Source organism: Protopterus annectens, chromosome 1.part0 (assembly GCF_019279795.1).
Source record: "Protopterus annectens isolate FY-2018-M chromosome 1.part0, PAN1.0, whole genome shotgun sequence".
In the NCBI taxonomy this organism is placed as follows: Eukaryota; Metazoa; Chordata; order Ceratodontiformes; family Protopteridae; genus Protopterus; species Protopterus annectens.
This window is the reverse complement of record NC_056725.1, coordinates 861,082,939-861,102,816: the sequence shown is the minus strand read 5'-3', so window position 1 is coordinate 861,102,816 and position 19,878 is coordinate 861,082,939. Positions and strand designations below refer to the sequence as shown.

The 19,878-nt window shown below is 35.4% G+C and overlaps 1 protein-coding gene across 1 annotated transcript in view; it reads left to right on the top strand.

The window, feature by feature from the left end:
* TTC13 (tetratricopeptide repeat domain 13) overlaps window positions 1–19,878 on the top strand; it is a gene marked incomplete in the record, with an annotated part of 1,979,199 nt that overhangs the window by 1,735,350 nt on the left and 223,971 nt on the right. The window contains 1 exon segment of the mRNA XM_044063689.1: window positions 485–564. Coding sequence (XP_043919624.1) covers window positions 485–564 — 80 coding nt within the window.

Here is a 19,878-nt window from a genome sequence, read left to right as displayed (position 1 = left end):
TCACTGCTGCAGTAGCCGCTCTCTCCCCCGCCCCTTGTTTTTTCATGCCAGGGTGTGGTCATTTATCTTTTGTTCTTCCTGTCATTGTCCTTCAGGACTTAGCTAGCTCGAGCTGCTAGATAGTCTGGCCATGTAGAAGGTGCCCTGAAGCATTAAAAACTGGATGGCTGTTATATCCTTGGTAGGATATAACCCATATAACTAAGGCTACTTTGGTGATCATTGGGACATGTACTGTTATGTTAAGTTTACTTACTCCTGTATTTTCCTAGTATGTGCGTACTTTTTATGCATGCACTGTTGGTAACATTAATGTCTGCTAAAGATGATGTTGATGAATGGGTGCTTTTCAGATTACAGCTGTCAAAAAAGTACATAAATGTACAGTAGAATGGTACCTTCTCATAGCAGATGTTTTCTATCTGACATGTTGATTAAATTCATTTTGGTTGGTAATTGTCTTTCCTTTCTCCTTTTTTTGTAGGATGCAGACACAATATGCAACTTAATCTTGTCTCTGGTTTACTACTTTTATAACTTAATGCCTTTATCTAGAGGTTCTAGGTGAGTACATTTCTTGCAAAAACAAAGTGGAATGTCCCCTGGTTTATTCTTTTGTTTAGTTTATTTTAATGTTTGCTGTCCAGGAGACATTATTTGACAAGCTGTTTTCTGTTGACACACTTCACTGACACCCAATTTGAAGGGGTATTTCAGAGCTACACAGTTAAGACTCCTATACATAGCACAAGCCGAAAACTATGTTTTCAAAGTGGAAAGGGATGATGATGAAACAAGGGGGGAGCTCAAGAAACAAGGAGAGACTGGGATTTTGGATGCAGGCCTTTAAGAAGATTAACAGTAGTCATACAGAATATTATATCCATAAAGTAGCAGAAAGTATTCTGAGAACTAAACCAACATGGGAATGGAGAAAGGAGATTCTGCCAATAAGGATGACTGCATTTAGGGATACAGACAATAGGCAAGAGGGGGCTGGAATTTACAGGAGAAAACTGGCAAAGGAACCAAGGTATTGGGATCAAATAACTAGTAAGTTTAAGATGATGGAATGGAAAGACGCCAAGAATTTAATCGGACTACAGGTTAGAGATTGCCTTCCCTATCAGGGAATGATATCTCAGAGTATAGGCAAAGAGAATGAAACAGAGGGGTGCTAAGTGAAAGACCAGCACTGGTAGAGTTTTTAATGGAATCTAGAACAGAAGCTGTCATTAGAAAAGGAATAGTTAGTAGAGCATATAAAATACTGCATGATAACTATAAGAATTGATCAGAGGAGGTTAGAAAGGATTGGAAAGGGAGATTGGATAAGCAATTCACAAAGAAACAATGGTAGGATATATGTATGTCTCCCAAATATGCAATAAAGTCTAGAAGATTTAGGAATTTTGCCTGGAAATGTTTGCATAGATATTTTATACCCCAAGTAGACTCCAAAGAATTTTTCCTCAGGCAGACAGCAAATGTTGGAGGTGGGAAAGGGAAGAAAGAGGTAAATGGGAACATATTTTCTAGGTGTGTGGTCACTTGGTGAACTTCACGGATTCCCTACGGGATGCACTGTTGGTCTGACAAGAGAGATGATTCTTTCTGAGCTGTGATAAAGAATCAGAATTGCCTAGACATGGTAAGGCCTTGCTGTGTCTAATAATGGTGGGTGCCAAAAAAGCAATTACTAGAAAATGGAAATCAAAATCTAACCCAACTAAACTGGAAGTATTGAATATAGTAACAGAGATAAAACTAAAACAGCTTGAATTGAGATCTTTAGAAAAGGGTAGGGACAAACTACATAGGAAAAAATGAGAATTGTGGGAACAATACATACAAGGGAGGAATAAAGTTTAAAAGGAGGCAGGACTTATATGAGCTATATAATGTTTGAGTGAGAAAGATTGAGTAGATTGTAAGTGATGTGTAATGTTTGCAACTGGGAGTGTCTCATTGTGGTTTGTGATGTAAAATGCTTGCAACTAGGATTGTGTTAGTGGTTTGTTTTCATTTATATAAATGTATGATTGCATATGTAGTAAGTGATGGTTTAATAAAGATGTGTTTAAAAAATGCAGGATTTAAATAATTTTATTTAATATCACCTAGGTTGTATGATATATAGCAATATATGTGAAGTATAATGTTTGTTATGTTTATATAGTTTGATAAATTTTATATGAATGTAAATTTGCCTGTGACACAAGCGATAATTTAATAAAGGTGTTTGAAAAAAATACTACATTGTGCATACTCTTTCAGGTTATAAATTATCCGTGAACACCATTTTGTACTATTATTCATCTACACAGAACAATTTAGTAGCCCAAGTGATGCTATTCTTTTGACTTGTTCTTCATTTTGCCATTTACCGTTATTAATGGGTTAATGTAACAAAATTATGTTTCTCTTTTAGTTAGAAACTTAGTTTGCTTATTGCCACTTGTCCGCAGGGAACTCTAGCGGAAACTTTTTTTAAACACCTTTATTGAGATGTCACCATCATAGGCATACTTGAATTTATATGAAAGTAATCAAACCATCTTAACAAGTTCACATTTACAAACATTTTGTGTGTGTGTGTCCTAACCCTGAAGTCTGTGACCATAGTGGAGGACATAGCTTGTTTTTTATGTCCTCCACTGTGCTGCAGTGTTTTCAGTGAAGTGCACTTACGCAAAAGTTCACTTTCATTAAAGTGAACTTTCGCAGAAGTGAGGCTTCCTATTACAAGTTCGAAGTAGTGAACTTTTATTCTTGTAATAGGAATCCATTGTTTACACCTCTTTCTGGGCCTTTTTCAATATTTTCCCTGGGTTAACACAATATTAAGTGATAACTTAAAAAAAAAAAAAAAAACGGTTTGAAGGCAGTCATATTTAGCAGAAGAATCTTTTCTGTGCCATTTTAATATGAGTGGAATATAGTTCCTATGAGAGAGAGAGTGGTGAAAAGAACAGTAAATGGAACCAAAGTTAGACTAAATGATCAAGTTCCACTAAATGCGATATTACAAGTGCTTTTGTAGGTTTAAGATACTTTAAGGTTTTTGGGTAAACCTCTCATTTTCACAATTTTTAGGCTAGGTAAAAATCAAAGTTGTCTTCCTTTCTGCACTTGGTCTGAAGGTTGTCAGTGTCCCAAGTACCCAGGAGTAACCTTCCTTAAATGCTTTTAAACAAACTTTACAAATTATAGATTTTTGTGAAACAGAGATCGGTGTGTCATCATTTTGCTATATTCAGATATTGTACTTTTGTTTTACTTAATTGCATAAATGATAGTAATGATGATTGTTTGAGCGTAACACATTGACTGTATTTATGTCTTTTATCATTTTATGTACTTGTTTTTATTTGTTTCATTTTGGTAAAAAAGTGGGTCAGCTGATCTTGGGATCATTTTCAGACATTACCTGGGTACAGGTGAGATCAGTGAACATCAAATGTAGCAAATGAGGCAAAGATCACAAAATCACAAACCACAGTAGATGTAGCTGTTTCTGCTGCTGTTGTGACAGCTGGTAGGGCATAGAAATTGTAGTCAAAATAATGCTGATATATTTTTTTATTTATATGGGGAAGCAAAAGAAGCTAGTCACATTTTATCAGTGACTCTTTCTAGCATTCTGTATAAAGTAACGTGGATGACTCTTCTGGATTCTTTCTCACTGATGGCATTTTATCATACCCAACAGAAATATGTGGTCTTGATCCATGTGTGACCTAATGGGGGTGGGGGTGGTGCATGAAATGCACTGAAAAACAGAGAGCTTCTTTAGGTATTACAGCTGCCACTGCTTTTTTCTTGGATGACGGTACTAAAAAATGGCAAAAGTAATGCCAAAACTGATAGATATAGATCAGTGTAGTTTTGTGGAAGTGAGGCAAACATTTAACAACATTAACAGAACATTGATGATCCAAATGGAAGCAGAATGTGAGAAAATGCCATTGTTGTTAGTGGGTCTTGATGACTGAGTCAGCTGGGACTTTATGAGCAGGTCAGTGGAAGCATTTTCATTTCCTGAAAAAATGATAAGGTTGATTAGGAGAATATATGAGGGATCGGAGGAAAAATTAAAGTGGATGGGGTCCTTTGATAATTTCTGTTTGAGCAGAGGAGCCAGACTGGGGTATCCTCTTTCCCCTTTATTATTTGCATTATATTTAGAACCATTGGTAAAGAAAATAAGGGACTCAGAAATTCAAGGATATTACTGGTATGGTAGTCAGGAAAAGGTGGCTTTATTTGCAGATGATATTATTTTGTAGCTGACAAAACCAGAAAAAGACATTATAGTGTCATGGAACATTTTGAGACAGTCTGTGATCTTTTCCGGATCAAAACGAATGAAGCTAAAACATTGTCAGAAGTGGTAAATTATGTACCCACACATGAACTGGTTCAGGAATATCCATATTTATAGGGTCATGATAAAACTAAATATTTAGGAGTATGGATTAAAATGATTCTAGTGTAGCAGCTAAGGATATGTGAGGAAGAGACTAAAAAGATAATACAAAAACTGAGAAAATGGAAGCTTTGTTATATGGATATAGATAGTAAGATACAAGCAGTTAAAATGTTTTAGTGCCTTTAGTCTTATACACAGATCAGGCATATTTTCATCAACCAGAGGAGAAGTTGTTGATAGTGATTTATAAAGAGCTGAAGGACTTTATCTGGGAGGGGAAGATGGCAAGTCAAGTGGGATAAACTGATTCTTCCCGTGGAAAAGGGCGGATTGGGATTACCCAAGTTGAAGGGGCATTTCAGAGCTACACAGTTAAGACTCCTATACATAGCACAAGCAGAACACCATAATTCAAACTGGAAAGGGATGATGGTGAAACATGAGGAAACTCAAGAAACAATGAGAGAATGGGATTCTGGATGCAAGCTTTTAAGGAGAATAACAATAATCATGCAGAATATTATATCCATAAAGTAGCAGAAAGTATTCTAAGAACTAAACTAACATAGGCATGGAGAAAGGAGATTCTGCAGATAGGGATGACTGCAATTAGGGATACAGACAATAGGCAAGAGGAGTTTATTGGAGAAAACTGGCAAAGGAACCAAGGTAGTGTGAGCAAATAACTAGAGAGGGAAAGGTGATGGAATGGGAAGATGCCAAGAATTATTTGGAGTGTAGGTTAGAGATTGCCTTCCCTATTTGGGAATGATATTATAGTACAGGCAAAGATAAAGAAATAGTGAGGTTCTAAATGAAAAGACCAGCACTGGTAAAGTTTTTAATAGAATCTAGAACAGAAGCTGCCATTAAAAAGGGAATAATTAGTAGGGCATATAAAATATTGCATGATAACTATAAGAATCAGTCAGAGGACATTAGAAAGGATTGGGAAGAGAGATTCGATAAACAATTCACAAAGAAACAATAGGAGGATATATGTATGGCTCCCAAGTATGCCACAAAATCTAGAAGATTTAGGATTTTTGCCTGGAAATGTTTACATAGATATTTTTATACCCCAAGTAGACTCTAGAGAATTTTTTCCTCAAGCAGACAGCAAATGTTGGAGGTGTGAAAGGGAAGAAAGAGGTAATTAGGAACATGTTTTCTGGGTGTGCAGTGAGTTGATGGACTTTAGGGATTCCCTGTGGGATGCACTGTTGGAAATGCTGGGTGGGCAGATTGGTCTGTCAAGGAAGATGATTTTTCCTGCGCTATGATACAGAATCAGAATTGCCTAGATATGGTAAGGCCGCCAAAAAACAAATTACTAGAAAATGGAAATAAAAATATAACCCAACTATACTGAAAGTAGTGAATATAGTAACAGAGATAAAACAGCTGGAATTGAGATCTTTAGAAAAGGGTAGGAGCAAACTACATAGGAAAAATGGGAATTGTGGGAACAGTACATACAAGGGAGGAATGAGGTTTAAAAGGCAGCAGGACTTGAATGAGTTATGTAATGTTTGAATGAGAAAGATTGGTTAGATTATAAGTGATCTATAATGTTTTCAACTGGGAGTGTGTGTCAGTATGGTTTGTGATGTAAAATGCTTGTGACTAGGATTGTGTCGGTGTGGTTTGTTTTCATTTATATAAATGAATGATTGCCTACCTAGAAAGTGATGGTTTAATGAAGATGTTTCTTGTTTAAAATAAAAAACAGGAATTGAATAATTTATGTAATATTGCTTAGGTTATACCAATATATGTGAAGTGTAATGTTTGTTATGTTAATATAGTTTGATTACTTTTATATGAATGTAAATTTGCTTATGTCACAAGTGATAATTCAATAAAGGTGTTTGGAAATAAAAACGGAGCGCTTCAGTGGTAATGGTTTTCATGTTATTTTTTACATCTGGTGTGACTGAGGCTTCATTGAACAACTGTCTGACAATTGCAGTATTCAAGACACTGAATTATTCCTCATGCAAGCAATCTGTTTAACAGTATTACAGCATTATGTTTACTCAGGACTCTGTCTGCAGACCTTGGCTGCCACACTTACACATTAGAAGACTTGAACTGTCTGGGACATTTCTGTCTGTTTCTCTTTTTATAACATGTTACCTGGCAACATATTAAAAGGGGGTTAACTGGATACATTGCCAACACTAACCTGCTGCTGCATATCTCACTGGGGGCCTATATTGGCATTATATTACTATTACAACATGTATTTGTGTGTGTGTGTGTGTGTGTGTGTGTGTGTGTGTGTGTGTGTGTGTGTGTGTATTAATATATATATATATATATATATATATATATATATATATATATATATATATATATATATATATATATATGTATGTATGTATAGGGTCTATATTAAATCAGTGAAGGCTTAAAAAAGCGAACGCTGATTTTTTGACCCCATGTAAGCGAAAGCTTACAATCCCGAACACGCGGAACAGCGATTTTTTTTTTCACAGGGAAAAAAACAATCACTGTTCCACAAAAAATAAAATAAAAATAAAAACTTCAAAGCTTCACATAAAGTGGGGGTGGGCTTCTCCTTCCACACCCCCCTACTTAAATATTCCAACTCCGTGATCGCACTACAGTGACGAAAACGGCAAAGTAATGGAGGTGGCAAAGTGATTTCTTTCCCAAGGAAAGAAATCGTTTATATGCCATTTTACTATTTTGTTGTTACGTGCTTTCAAGTTTGATCAAGATGCATTCGAAGGGTTGAGTCTTCTATTATATAATAGGAACCCATATATATATATATATATATATATATATATATATATATATAGGTCCACTTTTAAATTCAAAAACTGTCAACATCCTAAAACAATAAGTAAGAAAGTCACTGAAAAACAATCAGTAAAAACGAAATGAAAACTCCAGCAAAGCTAGAACTTCCACTAAGTGACATCCCAAACCTCTTGTGTCAGAGGCACATGGGATATATGCAAATGATCCTTATGAACAATTGTGTTTCAGCTAATTGACATTTCTGAATGTCCATGACTTGTTTCGGCATTTTACTGGACAATTACAGGCCAATAATGCCAAACCCCACTAGCTGTGGAAATGCATATTTCGGCCTTGTTATAACCTCGTCAGCACAGCACAAGCAGAGTGTTTGACTAAGCATTAGAAACACAGGGCTGTTATACCCAGCTGATGTCCATTATCATTAGGGTCACTGCAAAAATATCCCAAACAACAAACTAAAACAATATTTGTGCTCTGCTGATGAGGTCATAACAAGGCCGAAATATCCATAACTACATTGCGTCATTACAACACTTAACAGATTTACTTGCGAGTTCTAACTTGTAGTTCAGTCGACTATTAACTGGATTCATTCAGTTTTTACATTAACTGCTTTATGCAAGTCTGTCTGTGATTTTCTGGCTTTCCTTTACTTGTTAACTTTTAAACACCAGGTGCTGCAGATAAGAATGTAAGGCAAAACCCGGGAGCTCAGTGTTGAACTCGGAGCTTCTAAGCAACTATAGTGCAAATCAACCCTTCTTCACATTGCTTATCTACTTGAAAGGTAAACTGCAAACAAATCACTCATCTGCCAGTTCCAGATGATTCCGATGTATTGCATAGCAACATCTTTACTTAGACAGATACTAAGAGTTTAACTGTCTGTTTTGGAATAACAAGTGTGTCTGCAAAACTTCCCAAAAGCAATATTTTAGAGGAAGCCTTCTGTGAAAGACAAAGGAACTTAACAGTAGAATCTGAAAATAGTAAAGTTGTGGTATGTTTGTTGTCTCTGTCCATGTCCTACTTAACTTTACAGTCAGTTAGTAGTCCTTGTTTACAGAAAACAGTATGAAGTACCAGATTGTGAGAAAGTACCCTGGATTTATTGAGAAATGTCAGGTTCATCAAAAAACAAACATATTAATAAATAAACTCAGCAGTTGTACAGTGATAACCAGGGTTTACTATTAGATTTTCGAAAAAAACTCCATCGACTCTACTGTTGTCGAACACGGAAGTTCTAAAACGGTAATATCGAACACCAAAAGCCAACCTAGGAATGGGTTTTAACATGGGTCGAGATAGGGGAGAGGTTTGTAGTTCGTCAATGACACTGAACATCTATCTCGACCCATGTTAAAACCGTTCCTAGGTTGGCTTTTGGTGTTCGATATTACCGTTTTCGAACTTCCGTATTCGACAACAGTACAGTCGATGGAGTTCACTTCGATAATCTAATAATAAACCGATACCAGAAATGTTTGTCAGCTAAGGTAGTTTCAGTTATACTGTATGTATACATATGATCCCTATGATATGATCAGAGTTTCAAAACTTTGAAAGTCATATGATTGAGACCATATGATCGAAGTTTTGAAACATTGAACGGAGATCGTGGTACAATGCAGATCAGGAAATGTATGCTTTTCCTCACTGTAGTGCAAACTCAGAGTTGGTATATTTAATTTGCAGGGGGTGTGGGAGTTGCAGGGAGCCTCCCCCTTCAAAAAAAGTTTTTGTTTTCATATTTTTTCTTTTATGTTCGATGTTTCACACCTTTGATCATATAGTCTTGATCATATGAATTTCAAAGTTTTGAAACTTTGATCATATGCTAGGGATCCATGCATATATATTTATACATTTATTTTGAATACAGTAGCATTATGGTGCTAGTAATGGATTACTCTAGAGTTCATATCTAGATCCAAGTTTCATTAATATTTTTTTAATTTAACTTTATGAGTGCCATAATCGTGTGCAGCTTACAGATTCTAAGAAAAGGATTTTATTTTGCTTGGGGAATAACTAAACGTATAAGTGTTTACAGTTCATGTGAAAACTGAAGGGAGAAAATGTAGTGGTATAACTGGGCAAGCAAACATGGAAAATGTCTAGAGAATCTTTTCAGATGAACTAAAAGTAAACTTCTCCTTTCTTAACCTTGCCGTTTATGAATTAATAACAAAGACTTAACATGTTTAAGTGATGAATATATTTAATTACAGTGGAGTAGGTTTGCAGAAATAAACTTGTTTTGCCAGTTAGCGCAGTATACTTAATGTACATCTTCCCTTCCTCCGTACTGCAAATATGTTCGCAGTTACTTCATTCTGTTTAATAGTTACAAGATTATACAGATGTCCATGATAGTCTACTGTTATATGAGTTTACTGATGTCACATAATCATACAGAATGATTATGACCTAAGGATTTTATATCATTCACTGATGTTATATGCTTGTTACAAATGTATTATGCATCTTACTGTTTTATACAGTGAGAACAGTGTTGTCTTAAGTATGTATGTTGCGTTTCTTATTGATGTCATATGCTTGTTACAGATGAGATGCGCATTTTGCTGAATTATGTGTTGTGATCACGGTCATCTTGTTAACTATGTATGTTTGACTTGTTATTGCCTTTGGGCCCTGGTCATGGCTGAAAATGGTCTGTGGACCATTTCATTTACCCAGTTAATAAACATAAATAGATAGAAAGTCATTTAAAATTGAGTGACAAAATGATAAATTATGAAGCAACCAAGTTTATAACGATGAAAGTCTTCATTGCTTTCTTGCTTCTTGTACTTCAGCAAATAGTCCAGTCTGGAGCTCAAGTCGCTTTGGTTTGCTTAGTGAACCTAGTTCTTTGGCAGCTGGTGGTAGAAAGAAGAATGACTGACTGTTGATGTCCAGCTGCTTTCTCTTTCATTGTGGGGATCAGTATTACTGACCTGATAAACTTGTATGTATCCAGGTGGATTAATTTACTCAGTGTCAGGGTGTGGATGTAGGGCAGGGAAAAGCCTTGTCCAAATGCAGAACAAAATGCTTGCCAGCATCTTTAAATAAAGATATTACATGTCAGAGATGTTGTGATATACTTCTGCTGTGGTGCAGCGGTAGCGTTGTTGCCTCACAGCAAGAGGTTCTCCCGTTCAATTCTTGGCTTGGGAGTGCCTTCTGTGTGGAGTCTGCATGTCCTCCCCGCGGTTGAGTGAGTGTTCGCAAGATATGCGTTGAATGGGCGTGCCTTTGTTGAAGGTTGGTCATCGGGCTGGCAACTCGACACCATAAAAACCAACTGCCAATCATTAGCGGACCGGAGTTCTGCTGTGGCGACCCCTAACCAGGAAAAGCTGAAAGACAAACAACAACATGTCAGAGATGTTGTGAAGAAACAGGAGCAACAGTGAGTTTGATTCATTTGCAAAATCTGCACTAATAAAAAAATAAATGCATCGCTATAATTGGGAGAGTTTCAGTAAAACACGTACTTCCATCTCTGTTTAGGTGAGATGCAGTAATGACATTGTTGGGGGGGGGGGGTGAAGAGTTTAACTTCAATTTATACAGACTTGAAGATGATAAAGTGAGATGAGGATTAAGGTTGGAAGCTTTGCTCCCAAAAAGGAAGCCAGAAGTTATTTTTAATGCCTGTCTGCAGTACTGCATTTAACATTTGTGGCAATCAAAACTTTATACTGGATCTCAGACTAAAAGTGCTTTATGGCCTTTTTTCTTTTTTTTAAGACAGCTTAGCATAAACTCCCTTTTATCAGTGAAGTAGTAGTTATAGTAATAATAATAATAATTCTGGTGATAGCAATACTTGAGGAATCAGTACTGTAAAAAATATTACCCATGTGGATGTATAAATTGAAATTATTTATTTATTTTTTTTGTTTAAATTTCATTATAAAACGGATGCCTTGTCAGTGAAATATAGGGTTAGTATGGGAAGGGATATCAGCTCAAACTTTTGTTGTATTTTCTGTTTTTTTTTTATTTTAGTGAAACATGTTCTTTTCTGTCTCCACATAGGGTAGCTTGTAGTTTGTGGTGTCTTCAGTGGAAACTACTAGTGACTATGCTGCCAGACTAAAAAAGCTCCAGCTCTGTTCAGTAGCATACCGCCTGCTCAGAGGTGATCTGTGCCTTACGTACAAGGCCATGTCCAATTCAGAATTAATGGACATGCTCCACCTCAAAAAATCCAAATCCATCAGAGCCACGAGAGCTAAAGATCTAAACCTCAGCACAAATATGAATAGGACATGCTGGAGGGACAGATTCATAACCCAGAGGCTTCCCACACTCTGGAACAGGATACCTGTCCATGCTAGGCAGAGCCCCTCACTGACTCTCTTCAAGAGAAATCTTGACGAATGGATGTGTGATCGTGGGTTTACCCCGGGGGTCATCTCTGTGTCATTGCTAGACAGAGGCACAGTAAACTAAATTTAATTTAATTTGTACACTTTTGTATCATTACATGGGGTTGCGAAAGCCACATACACTTTGGCTAGGCTTATAAATGCCCTAGGGCAGATAGCCTGTTACTATACAATGAAATTGCCTGTATCTTTCAAGACTGTACAGAGAAATTAGATAGAGAGAGCGATGTAAGGAAAACTGTTGCAGTGCAGTTAGGCATCAAATCCTTGTGTATAATGGGGTGTGGCATAATAGACATTTGACTTATTATGGTATAAAAGAACTTATGTCATAACAGAATGCACATGAGTATACTGCTGTACAGTTCTGTAGAACCTCGAAGAGCAGCGTTTTGCTTGATGTGACCATATACCATATATGGTTTTACCTTCAAGTAGATGTAGAGTCAGGTTATTATGAGGATGTGTGGTGTGGCAACAGTGATAAGTATTCAGCTGATTGCAAAATGCATGCACTTTGTTCTGTGTTTTATGAGAATTTTGAATTTTTCCTTTCCCCTTTGTAATGCAGTCTTGGTGTTGGTATATATATGAGTTGCAGGGGTGTGAGGGCCCACTCATTTGTTGTTGTTTCTCTGTTTTTTCTCTGGGTTTGCTTTTTGATCAATTGTGGTCCAATATAGTTACATTTGACCATTTTTTTCAATGTGGTGACAGAATCTATGTACATGTGTCTATGTAAGTATATAATTAGAGCATACTTTTGTGTGTTGGTGACCTGCCTCATGTTCCTCAACATTTGGTCCCTTCTCTGCAGTGTCATTATTATGTCATATGTATACATATGCCCCCAACCCAGGCTATACACCCTCACTCCCCTGTGCTCTATCAAGAACTTCAAATGCATGGAAATCTGAAGAAAAGTAAAGAAGGTCTTTAAGGCCTTTTATAAGCAAAGATTTTAGTGGCTCACATCTGTAGCACAAACGTTTCTACAAGGACAGGTGTGGTGTACAAGTTCCGCCAATTTTCAATATATTTTACTGCTCCATGGTGTAGGGAAATATTTTAATTATCTAAATGTTACAAAAATATGTGATGCCCACATACTGACACCAACAGTGGCTTGTTATACTAATGATATGACAGACTTCACTTTCCTATTAAAATTGAGTGTGCACAGTTCTTTTATATATGATGTTGCAGTTACTGATGTGTGTTATTTTAATGAATTTATGTAAGGGTACAGCTAGCATGACTTCAGTGTGTATGTGCTAGAAGTGGTAGGGCAGAATGAATGCAAAGTGTTTTACATGCCTATGGCCTACTTCCATTAAGATTTGTTGTTAATGTTGTAAAGGAACTTCAGCTGTTTTTTCTGTGGGGAATGTGTATTTAAATTGGGGAACTTTGTCACAATTATCATTTAAATGTTGGCATCCCACTGTTCCACTGGAGTAGGTGTGGTTATGTTATTTTGCATGCAAATTTTATGTTGATTAGTGTCCAGATTTTTGGCTAGTTGTACCTACTTTTCATGGACCTTTCTTCAGATTTTTGATTTTTCCAGGTTGAGAGGAATGTCAGCCAGTTACAATCATTTTTTTTAGCAGTGCATGTTTCCCTTCCAGTGTAAGATTGCTTGTCTTCCACTTTTGTACCCACAGCATTAGCTCAAATATACCTGTATACAAATTTAACATTACTTCAAGGAGTTTTCTTTTTTTTTTTCTCACTGCTTCAAAGCAAAGTTCTTATCTATATTTTCCATTGTAACTAGGCAATATTTCATTGCCTTTGCCATTGCATAATAGATCTGTTATCCAATTAGCCAATGCTAGTTTGGTTACTAAAAACTAAGGATCTGAGCAGTGTATGTATTTGTACTGTAGGGGAACAGGGATCGGCTGCTGCAGAGTGTATATCTCATTAACACCTATGTGGTGTGGAACGTCACACCTGTAGTAACCTGCCCACAATCCTTGCATTGCAGAACATTTTCTGAAAAATAAACTTAAAAAGCATAAGCAAATGTAAATATTTAGTGAAAAATAAAAGCTATTAAAACTGTACAAATAGCAATGTTATCAGTAAGAAGTATTCTTTCCAGTGGTAATAGTCAGTGCATTCATTGCATTTCCATAAATATTATGTTATAATGCACTCAAACCCAGAACTTCATTTTTTGCTAAACTTTAACAAATAAATTATGTCTTGGTAACTGTACAACTTGGATACATATTGTTAGAACACTTTTGTTAAACAGACATAAGATTTCACATGACATCAAGAAATTCCTCTCTAAGTGTATGTTTATTGAGATATTTACAGAGATATGAACACATGCTTGATTGTATAATCAGCAGTATATAACAATGAATATCTCTGAAGATGTGCTTCTTAGAGTACAGATATCAGTGTTATTTATTTGTTTCAACAACATCTAAGGTTTTACTTGATACATTGCCATAGTGAGTCACTTGCTTTAAGTGTTAGGTATGTATGGAAGTATTGCTTATTTTCATAATTACTTTAAAAAACAAGTAGCAATATCCATATAGTGTGATATAAGTAGACATTGCCCCGGGGATCACTTCTGTGGCTCTGCTCTACAGTGGCACAGGAAAATAATTTTCTTGGGTGGCAAAAGCCAGGGTACCTTTTTGGCTGGGCTTGTATAGACCCTAGGGCCGATAGCCTAGTACCTACCTATGAACTGAATCTGAGGGAACTCACAAGGAGTTTGGGGATTATGGCTAAGGGAAGAAGCTCAAGCTGCAGAGTCTAAAGTCTGTCGAGTAGCCAAGGATGGATCCGCGGGTCAGATCTGAGACCCATCAGTTAAGGACGAATGAAAACAGAGAACATAGATGCAAAGTTGTGGTGAGTACATAACATTAATTTTACAAATAAAAGTGGTTTGCTAGGTGGTACCTAACCAATATCAAAGGGCCCAGTATAGTGTTCACCCCTCTGGTTTTAAAATATTTATGTGAGCTACAGCAATGGCTTATCTTATGCGTCTTACAGCCATTTCAGCTTGTCTGCCCTTGGATGCCCCTCTTTCATCTCTTTTTCTTTTGTCTAACAGTTATAAAAGGAGTGTTATTCTCGAGATCCCTTGAAAGTAATTTCCTTCTCTTTGGAATGTCAACTTTCTTCTTGTAAAATGAACCTCATCTCCTTTTGAACTTGCCTTTCAGGCTGTTTTGAAGGGTTAGGGTTTGGGTTAAGGTAAGTGGATAGATAGTGTATGTACAGTTTAGTGTAGGGTTAGTTGTAGGATTATAAGTGTATGTGTGTGGATTGATGTTTTTTAGGTGTGCTTGTGTTGTATGTGTTTCGGAATAGCAAATTTTTTCCCAAGGAAAAAATTTGCTGTTCTGAATGTTTGATATTATGTGGTTTAGCTATTTTAGGTTCGATGAAATAGAGTTCGCTATTTTCATCTTTCAATGCGTGATATAAATGCTATTAGAAGTGGTGAGTATAGTAACAGAGATAAAACAAATGGAATTGAGATCTTTAAAAAAAAGGTAGGAGCAAACTACATAAGAAAAAAATTGGGAATTGTGGAAACAATACATACAGGGGAGGAATGTGGTTTAAAAGAAGGCAGGATTTAAATGAGCTATGTAATATTTGACTGGATATGATAGGGTAGGTTATAAGTAAAGTATAATGTTTGCAGCTGGGAGTGCGTCATTATTGTTTGTGATGTATAATGCTTACAACTAGGATTGTGTCAATGTTTTCATTTGTACAAATGTACGATTGCTTATGTCGTAAGTGATGGTTTAATAAAGATGTTTGTTTAAAAAGGGGTAGAAGTTGAATAATTTATGTAAAGTTGCTTAGGTTATATGATATATGTGAAAAAATGTTTGTTAATTTTAACTTGTTAATACATTTTGATTACTTTTATATAAATGTAAGTGTGCCTATGTCACAAGTGATAATTCAGTAAAAGTGTTAAAAAAACTAAATCAAGCAACAGATGGAACCCAAAGTTTTTTTACTTTTGAATGTAGATTATTAATGGTTAAAATGACTTGATTACAAAAAAATCTTATTTTATTCAAACATCTTTATCTGCCCCTAAAGCTCATATATGCAGAAATAGAGCAATGAAAGCTATATAGTGATATCATAATAACCCAGTAATAGCTTACAAAATACATATATATATATATATATATATATATATATATATATATATATATATATATATATATATACACACATATGTGTATATTAAAACATGGAATAATAGACATCTAGGATTTCTGGATATAGAAAAGCAATGTCATCTCCTAGTGTTAAAGCCATTATCTATTGACTGAAAAGAGAACATGAGGCTAATTGAAAAAAAAAAATTACGGCTGTGTAATGTAAATAAAGCCAAAATAACCAAGTTAAGCGAAGAAGTAATATTCAACCATTTTGGTTATTAATGTGAAATTGCTTTGTGTATTGGACTCTAAATACCTACAAAATAAATTAAAACTACATATGCAAACATACTAACTTAAACGTTTCTTATCCCATAAGTTTTCATTGGGGCGAATATAGGTTTATTAGAAACATGAAATGAAAACATAGTTATTTTTGAGAAAATAAATTCTTTGATTGGTATAATTGTATGGAAGAAGTAAATGTTAAAAGAACTGTGAAAGTAATACAGAAATATAATATATCAAAGGGAAGTTGGTTAACTATACTAGTCATAGAATAATACATATGTAAAGGGATTCAAAGCTTTTCATAATCCTCCTTAAAACAATGCCCAAAATTATTAAATATACATAAATGTGATAACATATACTGGCAGTGAAAATCAATATGTATTTTATTTAACCTGTACAAAAAGATAAGAGAACAAGATTAATACTCAGTAGAATAATTTAGACTCAAATACAGATGGAAAATGGAGGAAAAAATTGATGATGACATTTAGTATACTAAAACCTCATTATTTTGGAGAATATGTACGTGGAAATTCTTAAGTAGAACATTTTATGTTCCACGTAAAGTAGTTAGAATCACAAAATATGCAGACAGTTGTATATGTTAGAGATGTAAAGAACATGTAGATGCAGATTGGGAATATATTTTTGGCTGTACTAAACTTGGAGATTATTAGGAACAAATTCAAGCATTTGGGCAAGCATTGTCAACAGATAATTTTAAGCTTAAAAACTATAATTCTATATAATATTGTAGTGTCAACAGAAGTAAATATTAATAATTGCTCTCTTTTTGGACAGTAGCAAGAAAATAAGAAGTTGTTAGTTAAAAGAAACATAATCTACATTTACTGAATCTGTGTTACTTCTTCAGGACGTCCATGAAAAAGAAATTGGACTAAATTGGCAAAATAAGCTAAAAAAATCAAATTTAGGCCAGAATACCAGGAATTTTGAAAATTTATCTTAGTGGAGCTACATCAGATGAATGAACAATGGGAAGACATATGTATGGCTCCCAAGTATGCAACAAAGTCTAGAAGGTTTAGGATCTTTGCCTGGAAGTGTTTGCATAAATGCTTTTATACCTCAAGCAAACTTTAAAGATTTTTTCAAGGTCAACTCTTTCTGCTGGTATGAATTCAACTTTATTAATAGAAGTCTTGGTTGCTCTCTCATGACCAAGTTTGGAGCATACAGTCAGTGTGCCCTTTCAGTCGACAAGCCCTGCTGTGAAACAACAGTCCAGTTATTTGTGCTGTCATAAAATTAATATAGTCCATTTCATATAGTTTCTCTGGTACAACAAAAAGTCTCAGGTTTTCTGTGTGTGCTCTGTCTTCTAACTATGTTAATTTTGAAACCGCTCTTTTTTTCATACTCAGCCAACGTTTTTCTTCATTTCAACCTCTGACTTTTGCAGTTTTGTCAGTTTATCTGTACACTTAGTTAAAGCATCTTCTGTTTTCCCAGCCTTTATCTGAGTTGATGTATTATTTCAGTGTTTAATTTATCTAAATCATGTCTGAGTACATTTAATTTATTTTTTTCTCTAAATTACTGAAAGCTTGGACTGATTTTTTGCTGAACAGTTACAGAATCCTTCCCTGATTGTGTTTTCTCTTCACCTTTTCTGTTGGTTTTTCTTTCATGTCTTGAAGATGTTTTCTTTGCTGGCATAAAGATAATGTCCTTACTAGCCAGTAACTAAATTTTACACTGAAAACAGTTTCAACTGGACTCCTTTTTCACAGTTTCTGTTTTCACATTGTGAGCCCTCAAGTTAAGTTGTTGATCAGTATGTAACCAACTTGGAAGTCCAGTTGTATTATATTATTATACAAGAACTGCAAACAGTACCATGTTAGTAGTACCATTAAATTATTTCCAAATACATATAATATATTCTGGTCTGCCTTTTTACTTTTTTGAGACTTTTGATCTTACAACCAATAAAAATTCTTATCTCTGCTGCTCAACCAGTTCTATGTAAAAAAAAAAAAAAAAAAAAAAAAAGCATTTAAAAAGGCTATGCTTTCTGGTACATTCCTCAGAGGCTTTAAAGATATTGTTTACAGTGATCATTTGCATATTGACTATTATGCTACATTTACTTTCACAGCTGTACTGTGGTTATTATTTGATCACTGCTACAGCAGCCTTACCTGTATGGATAGACTACTTTAGCTTATAAGGTTTAGGAGAAGAAGAAGGAAGAAGAAGGAGGGTTCAGGATTTCTTGAAGAGAATGTTCCTAGCAAAGCCTTCTCTAGACCTGGAAGTAGTCTAGTTTCCAGTGCTTTATAAAATTGTATACTGAAGATCAATTTGCTGCCTCTGTATATTTCTAAAAAAAACACCCCTTTCCAAAACCAGCTAAGGAAGTCAAGGCTCTAGTAGATTGGGCCATAACTCCCTGGAATTGACTTCTTATGGCAGACAACCATTTGGAAATTATCAGATTTTACATCGTTTGCCTTTTTTTTTTGCTTAATTTCATAAGAAATGAATAGCTGATCAGAATTTTTGAAAGTTTTAGTTTTGTCAAAGTAATACCTAAGTTGTTTGTAGGCATTCAGAATAACAAGCATCCTTTCACCTAATTTTTAAATTCTGGATAGAAGACATGGAGATGTATAACTTGGCTCAAAGTAAACCTGGATGCCACTTTAGACATAAGTGGAAGATTAGTTCCAAAACAAAATCTATCTTTGTGGAAAATGAAATAAGATCAGCTTACTTTGAGAGCTTGCAACTCAGGCAAACTTCTTGCAGAAGTCAGAGCACTCAACAAAACTGTTCTTTGTTAAGAACCTCAAGTCATCCTGATAAGAGGTTTTAAATGAAGCCAGAGCTATTTTTTTTTTCAAAACAAAATAAAGATTTCAATGATGAGACAGCTGTTTTCTAGGTAGACAGGTATGCAGAGCCCCTTTCAAAAACATCCTGACCCAGGAAAACATTACAAGAAGGAGATTCATGGGTCAACATGCTGAAATGGCTGACAAAGCTTGCTAGAGGAGTAAGAATGGTCAGAGGATAATAACTCATACAAATATCTTTTAGAACCAGAAAAGTACTAGCCTTAAAAGGGTCTTGGTTCTTGTTTTGGCACCAATTAAAACATCTGTTCTATTTGTAAATATATGATGTTCATCATATTGATCACTGCAGTAGCTTTAGCTATATTAGTTATATACTGGCAAGCATATCACAGCAAACCACCCAACTTCCAAAGCATCAGGGTACCTCCCACATGCTCAGTTACAGGTTTGAGTGCCAAGCCCCTCATACTTTTCATTAAGTTGATAGCATTCCTCCCCAGTGCTTTTGAGGATCATCTTGTGCTTTTTTTTTTTTTTTTTGTAGGTTGATGAGTTTCATTTGGTGGAAGATCTTCCACATAAAAAAAATGTTACTGTTTAAATGTACTTTCCTGCTGAGGAAAGTCATATCTGATATTATTATTCCTTGCTCATTCTTTACGTGTGGGTATCGGTTCCGACCTCGGAACTGAGTGGCCCTCTTCCAAGCTCGCATCAGCTACAAACTCTCGAGCTAAAACTCTTACCCAGAATTCCCCTCTCCCTGTTACCCCAGATTTCGTTTGCCGCCATTCAGTCATGTCAAGCTACTTCTCTTGAGCTAAGTACAATATTTTGTTGTCATACTAGTCTAAAACAATTTTTTCTCTCAGAAAAGTTACTAAATTGTTTTCTCTTACCTTATCGCATTTAGCGACTATCCCTTCTTGAATTTTTTTCTCAATCCCCTTCTT